The sequence below is a fragment of the Otolemur garnettii genome, unplaced genomic scaffold (assembly GCF_000181295.1).
Source record: "Otolemur garnettii isolate 467f Iridium unplaced genomic scaffold, OtoGar3 scaffold00045, whole genome shotgun sequence".
NCBI lineage: Eukaryota > Metazoa > Chordata > Mammalia > Primates > Galagidae > Otolemur > Otolemur garnettii.
Window position 1 is genome coordinate 6,043,718 of NW_003852440.1, and position 7,759 is coordinate 6,051,476.

The window sequence follows — 7,759 nt, forward strand, 5'->3', positions numbered from 1 at the left end:
CATAAAGAAAGATGGAGACTTTACGTCCTTCATGTTCACATGGATGGAGCTGGAAAATGTTCTTCTTAGCAAAGTATCACAAGAATGAAAGAAAAAGTATCCAATGTACACACCCCTGTTATGAAATTAATTTATACCCTTCATATGAAAGCTATAACCTAATAACAGCCTAAGAATACGGGGAGGGGGAGGGGGAGGAGGATTGGAGGGATCACTTCTGTGTTTTATCTTGCAAGGGTACAAGTGAATCTTTCTAAGAGTAGAATGTGAACGTTTTAACACAATAAGAAAATGACATGAAGGCTATGTTAACCAGCTTGATGGAAATGTTTCAAATTGTATGTGAAAACACCACACTGTACCCAAGAAGTGCATTAATGTACATTGTTACCATTCAATAAAAAAAAAGTTCATACAAAAAAAAAAAGAAGAAGAAAAGAAAAAAGAAGTAAACAATGTAAAACAATATGTGTATGCTGCAATATATTTCCTGGACACAATGTGGTGCTATGGCAGTAGGATACAGAAAACACATGCTTCATTTGCTGTGCACAGTAGACCACTTGCTAGTTGAAAAGGAGATTGGGCCTTGTCTTCCTGACTTCTTGGCCCTCAATCTAGACCTGTTAGTTTCCTCAAAATTCAGTCCCTGGGGTCCTGAAGCTCTTGCCAGACTTCCCAGGAGGCCCATCAGACAGTGTCCCCTGACAACAAAGTAGCCGGCCTAGGGGGTGCAAACCAGTCAGTTCACTCCAAGGTTGTCCACTCATAGTCAGCAGACACAGCCATGCACTAGGACCCCACAGACTGTTCTTCCCACGCCCATAGCTTTCCCACAAGGGTGACACCCTGCCAGCAGTGGGAAAACCACCAAAAGCCTGGTATTCAACCCCAGCCGCCAGATGCTGTTTGAGTCTAACTCACTTCTCCAGCAAGCAGCCCCGTCCAAAATCAAAATATGACTTTTCTTTTCCATCCCCAGACCTCTGTGGGAGAGTTGGCCACTAGCCAGCCTCTGCCCATACCAAGCACTTATCTTCTGTGTTGGTTTTCCTCAGCTCCAGACCTCTTCTTTGGCTCCTGAAGTCTCCTGCTGCTTCACTGTGCCCCCAGAGTGATCTTTCTGTGCAGATTCTCCCTGCCAGAGGTGACTGAAGTCCACTTTCATATATCTACCATGAGTAGACAGCAAGATGTCTCTAGTACACCGTCTTGCTCCACCCTATCTATCATCTTTTTTATTTTTAATAATGACCATTCTAATTGAAGTAAGATGGTATCGCATTATGGTTTTAATTCTGCATTTCCCTGATGATTAGTCATGTTGAGTGTGTTTTTCACATGTTTGTTGGCCATTTATCTCCTTTCAAAAAATGCTTGTTTGTGTCATTTGCCCACTTTTGAATGGAGTTGTTTTGTTTTTCTTGTTGAGTTGTTTGAGTTTGTTGTGGATTCCCAGATTCTCAGTCTATTTACTCCTATGATTTTTCTTTTGCTATGCAGAAGATTTTAGTTTAATCAAGTCTCATTAATTTAACTTCCTCTTTTATAATTTCGATGCCCTTTATTTTTCTTGCCTGATTACTCTAATTATGATTTCTAATAGTATGATATTGAGTAGAAGTAGTAAATCTTAAATATGTTGGTCAGTGTGTCTTCTCCACTGTACAGAGTAACAGAGTCTCTCACTAGATTCTTACTCTCTAAATTTTTTTCTCCCAGCCCCCTTCCTGCTGTTTATAAAACATTTTCCAAAGTATGGTCCTCAAACTAACATTTCTGAGGACTTAATAGTTGTCACTCAAAAACAAAGGGGGGATCTCATGGTATACAAAAGCAGTAAGTTAAATAAAGGTAAATGGGGGTCTTTCCTATAAGACCTAAAAAACTCTTCATTCACTGAACTCTCTCCAGTGTTGTATAAGATATACTTTGGAAAACACTGCACTGTGTTGTATAGGATATACTTTGGAAAACACTGCATCAATCCATTCTTTTTCTCACTAGATATGATACGGTTGATTAAGCAATAACTCTAGAAATGTTATGGAAGTTACATTTTTCTGAATTGACAACCTGGTCCGTGTTAGAAATGTGTGGTAGAAGGTATTGTTTTAAGAGGATAGGCTTTAATAACTGACCTCACTCTGTCACTTTCTCACTTTTAGTGATCTGGGCAACTTATTTAACGTTTCTGAGCTTAAATTTCACCCTTCATAAAGTGGGATGAAGAATTCTCCCTGCTTTATTAATCTGACCACTTCTCACTCTGCCTCCCACTGGGACCAACCTGCTCCAATCCACCATCATCTCTCACATGTTAACCAGCCTCCCTGCCGCCATCTTGTTCCCCTCGTCTCTGCCCAGGCTTTTCTCATACTAGCCCCTACAGAGGTCCAATTTAAAAAGATCACATCACTCCTCTCCTCAAGTTCCTCTATTAGCTTCTTACTCACTCAGGATAAAAACCAATCTTTACAATGACCTAGTGGCAAATCAAAATGTCTACTATTTGGCATTTCTTTTTATTCTGCCTTTATTTGTAAACCAAATACAATGGCTTGGCCATAATTTATGATTGTATTTTTTAATTCATAAGTAGAAACTGTATTCAGATAATATAATATATGAGAATCTACTTTGTGTACAAAGCTGAGTAACACTAAAAATTAATCTTGTTGACCAGAATGAACAAGAGTGAGACCCTGTCTCAACTGAAAATAGAAAAGCTACTCAGGCAACGTGATGGATGCCTGTAATCCCAGCTATTCAGGAGGCTGAGGCAAAAAGCTTGCTCAAACCCAGGAGTTGGAGGTTGCTGTGAGCTACAACACCATGGCACCCTCTCCAGGGCAACAGAGTGAGACTCTGCCTCAAAAAAATTAATACTGTTTACTTTCAGGAAAGATATTATATTTTTTGCCTTCTTAAATGAACTGGTTTTATTTTAGTTTTCTCCATATGTTCTTAGAATAACTGGTGTCTTTCTCATGTTTAGGTTATATTTGTCTACAGATATAGACAACCCCCACTTTCTTCCATCAGTTTATAACTTTGTTACTATAATCAATTTCACGGTAACATTCCAAGGTTTGCAAGATCAACTCTTGTCTACTGTGGTAACTCATGAAGTTCCTCAATTAGAAGAACAGCGCTCCCAATTATTGGAGAATATTTCCCATGATATTGTAATTCTTAATGAACTGGAGGAAAAAACATTAAGTTTACTGCAGAGAACACAAGGTAAGTCAAGATATTTAATGATATTGAGAGACATCTGTGAAAGACAGAATGAAAAGTGATAAAAAAAAAAAAAAACGCATTCTGAATTGGTACCCAAAAATACCAGATCTCCATTTCCACCAGATAAGTAATGAATATAGGTGAACCACCCCATTTCTAAGCTTAACCATTGTGAAATTTGATGTTCCTCACTTTCCACCTTCACTTTAATTCATTATTTCTTTGTACATTGCCACCATATAATCAATGTTAAGTTGTAAGGCAAAACTTACTAAGGTTGGTTAGTTCTCTGTTAGGGTTTATGCCCACACTTCAGGTACCTAACATCTGTTACGTGTCTCAAGTTAGATTCTAGAAACTGAAAGATTAGGTTTCCCCCAAGTATTAGTAACCAAAAGATCTTTCAAAAGGGAATGATGACTTTTATATATCTCATTAAAGTATGCTGTTTATTCAAATAGTTGAAGAATATGTTTTCATTTCACCACAAGAAATATCTAATAGCCCAAGAATATGAGGAACGGGGACAGGGAGAGGGGGGAAGGGGGAGAGGAAGGGTGGAGGGAGGATAATTGGTGGGACCACACCTATGGTTCATCTTACAAGGGTACATGTGAAATTTACTAAATGTAGAATATAAATGTCTTAACACAATAACTAAGAAAGTGCCATAAAGGCTATGTTAACCAGTTTAATGAAAATACTTCAAATTGTATATAAAACCAGCACATTGTACCCCATGATTGCATTGACGTACACAGCTATGATTTAATTAAAAAAATAAATAAATATCTAAGAAACCATTGTCCTGGGTAAGGGAGTGTTCCTCTTTTTTTATCTTTCTCAAAAATCAGCAGCACAGGAACTAAACTTAAATCCCTGAGTCACGCTGGTGTATGTCCCTAACTCAGTTGTGATGGTATACACTTAATCTAACAATGGACTGCCTTACTGTTTTAACTTGTGATTCATTGGAACTTTACATTTTCTCAAATACTTTAGTTCTCATTTAAGGGGATGTATAGAAATCATCTGTAACGTTTATCACTTTTTTTTTCTTTCTTTTTAAAACAAACCCAGTGGGTACCACCACAGATTTACTGAATCTGAACTTTGACAAAAGGGACTCTGGCTTGCATTTATTTTTGAAGCTGTCTACACAATTATAGTATTCACTACTTATTAAATATCATTTGTATAATCTAAAGGCTCATGGTCTGGGGTACAAGCTCAATGTTAGAAAACAGTTCAGTAAAATTAATTTAAAACTAGGTTTTAAAAAAAGGCAAAAATTTACCAATAATACTAAATAAAATATAATTTGTGAAAAGGGAAGAAACAGAAAGTTTTGATAGGGTATTAAGTAGCCATTCCCCAGAAGTAATTTTGGCCATTTTAAAATATGAAAAAAACAAGAATTAAAAATAAAACAAAGAAATACTACTCATGATGAAATCACTAAATAAGCAATCAAAATCAGAAAGTAGAAAGAAATCTGAGTGCAATCACCTCTTATTTCATGTACAGAAGTCAACCCATGATATTTAAAATTAAAATGTGTAACATCATTTTTAAAAATAAAGATTCAGTATTTTAATTGCTTTCATAATTTTTTCTCATAATTTTAGAATAATGTTTTAGGAAATAATATCCCTTGTCATCAAGAAATATTTATCTCAGCAATTCTATCAGATTCAGCCATTCTATTATTTATTTTTCTTAATTTTAGTAAAGGTAAATTTACTAGTTATTTAAAACATAGTATTTATAGTAGAAACCATTTCTCATTTAAAAAATCTATCTATCTATTGAAAAATATATCCACTTACCATTCTATCTTCATATGTGTATAGAAAGATACCCAAGATAATGCTAACCAAGTGTTAACCCAGGTACTTTGGGGGCAGGGATGTAGTGGGCCCACCTTCCACAGCCTTGGTCCACATATCCTCTTGCTCATCCTCCAGCCACCACTCACAGTTGCTAAAAGGAGGCCAAACCACCTAGAGAAGGGCCATCCCTTAAGATCATCTAGAACTGGAATCACATTCACAGTCCTGCCATAGTCTTCTTGGGAGCAGGAACATATTCTGCCAGGTAAAGTACAGGGAAGGCTCAAATTCATCACTGTACTTTAACTGGCAGATTTGTTCTTGTTCCCTGGAAGGCTAAGGAAGAACTGTGAGGCTGTTCCTCCATTTCAATTCACAATCGCCAACACATAGAATCAACCCACATGCCCATCAACCTATGAACTGATTAATAACCTGTGGTATATGTGCATCATAAAGTGCTATTCAGCCATAAAAAAGATGGAGACTTTACATCTTTTGTATTTACCTGGATGGAGTTGAGAGCATTCCTCTTAGTAAAATATCACAAGAATGGAAAAGCAAGTATCCAATATACTCAATACTAACATGAAATCAATATACAAACAATTACATGCCCACACAAGAAAAACATAGTTAATTTTAAGGGGAGGGAGGAAAGAAGGGGATTGGTAAGCTATGAGCACAATGCAAATAAAATGTGTATACAGCACACCCATTGGGTGAAGGACTCAACTACAACTTGAACTTTACCTAACAAACACAATGTAACCTAATTATTTGTACCCTCAATAATTTGTATCTGAAATAAATTTTTTCAAAATTCTAAGCCTTCCTCATGTTTTGGTTATAAATGCTCCCCACCAAAGGAATGTAGTTCTCCAGTGTTAGGTGTTTAACTTACCTTTGACATCCCTTCCCTGACAAAGTGCTACAACCAAAAGCCCTTTGCTATGAGGCTTGTGGCCAAAATAAGAATGGCTGTGATGAGGAACTCCAGTATTGCTACTCTAAGATCTGCTGAGATGTGCAGAAACACAGACTTGTTTGGCATGTTCTCAACGTCTGACAAAGAACTAATATTTTTACTGTATACATTTGCTGTACTGTTTGGGGAAATGATTATTTTTTAAGACCTTATAAGACTTCACATTTTGTGATTAAAACCTTAAACGGAAAAAAAATATTATGTAGGGAAGACATTTGGAAGAGTAAGTCTTTCCTCTCAAGTATCTTCCAGAGTGTTGCTGCCTTAGAATGCCATTGTCTTGGCCCAATTCCAAGAAGAGATATGTGTTGAATGGAGAATTGTTTAAAAGAAAGGAAATCTATAACTAAATTTTTGGCACCATACTTACAAAAAAAAAAAAGCTGAAAATTTATTTTATCTTAGAAATATAGGCAAATTTTCATTTAGAAGTATATTTGTTTACTATGGAAATTTTAAATACACATTTGTGCCTAGAATGATCTGACTTTATTCCTTTTCTGTGTTAATTACACCTAATAAGATGTTTCTTTATAACATGATCAAGCCATACTTCTATTAATGACAAGACTAGTTACATAGTCACGTTTTCTATATCTGTTTCGCTTATAAGATTAGAGCCATGAGCTGTTTAAATTGTTAGGTAGCAAAACATCCAAGCACTTATTGAAGGTGATGCAGTTGGTGTAGCAAAATTGAGAAGCACGGCCACCCCCATTTTATGAACCACTCATATAACAAACATCATATTTTGCCATAACCTTTGCCTAAAATGTGGATTTAATGAGACAAGTGAAAAGTTGTTTAAGAGCATTATATGCTTTTATTATGCTTTTGGCATTTATTTCCTATCACTTGTTGCCTGTATTAATTAATGTCTGAGATATTTTTTAAATCTTTTAAAAGACTGTGACATTTCACTAATAGTCATTTTAATAAAAGATGCTCTTGGGGGAAGCTAATTTAATAGATCTTCTTATTTCTATATATAATTTTTCAAATTTTAGCAAAACTTGCCATTTTTAGTGCCTCTTTGTAACTATATTATCCTTGGTGTGACTGACTCCTCAACCCCTGTGGGAAATAGTTTAGTAGGGTGAGTCCTGTGACCTAAGCCCACATCTTTGGTCCAAGCATTGCTTAACAAGCTTTATCTGCATCAAGTAAGAATATAGTATCCAGATTGTAGAATATTATAATCTGACTATTCCCTACAGTGGTCAGATCAAGCTGAAATATTATGTTTAGTTCTGGACGCTGTATTTTAAGAAGGCTCTTTTCAAACTAAGATGTGCCCAGAGGCAAGAATCAAAGATAGTGAGGAATCTAAAAATCGTAACATAAAAAAGGCAGTTCAGGAAAATGGGACTGTGTAGCCCATAAAATGAAAGAGTTTATAGTGGAAATTGGAGAGATGTCTTAAATATTTGGAGAGGGTAGAATTATTATCTGTGTTTTACAGAGAAATACTTTTCAAAAGATAAGTTGGAATCTATTAGTGGGTTGAGAAATTAATTCCGTTGGTCATGATCAGGTTTATTTGCTTAATAAAACAGAATAGAAGGCTCGGCGTCTGTAGCTCAACCGGCTAAAGTGCCAGCCACATACACCTAAGGTGGTGGGTCCGAATCCAGCCTGGACCTGCCAAACAACAATGATGGCTGCAACCAAAAAATAGCCGGGCCTTGTGGCGGGC

General features: G+C 36.3%; 1 protein-coding gene across 1 annotated transcript in view; it reads left to right on the top strand.

Annotated features, from left to right (window-relative positions):
* Nucleotides 1–7,759, top strand: part of DNAH14 (dynein axonemal heavy chain 14) — a 554,037-nt gene that overhangs the window by 453,116 nt on the left and 93,162 nt on the right. Inside the window, exon 66 of the mRNA XM_003791010.1 lies at nucleotides 2,999–3,243. Coding sequence (XP_003791058.1) covers nucleotides 2,999–3,243 — 245 coding nt within the window. The remainder of the gene's footprint in view (nucleotides 1–2,998; nucleotides 3,244–7,759) is intronic.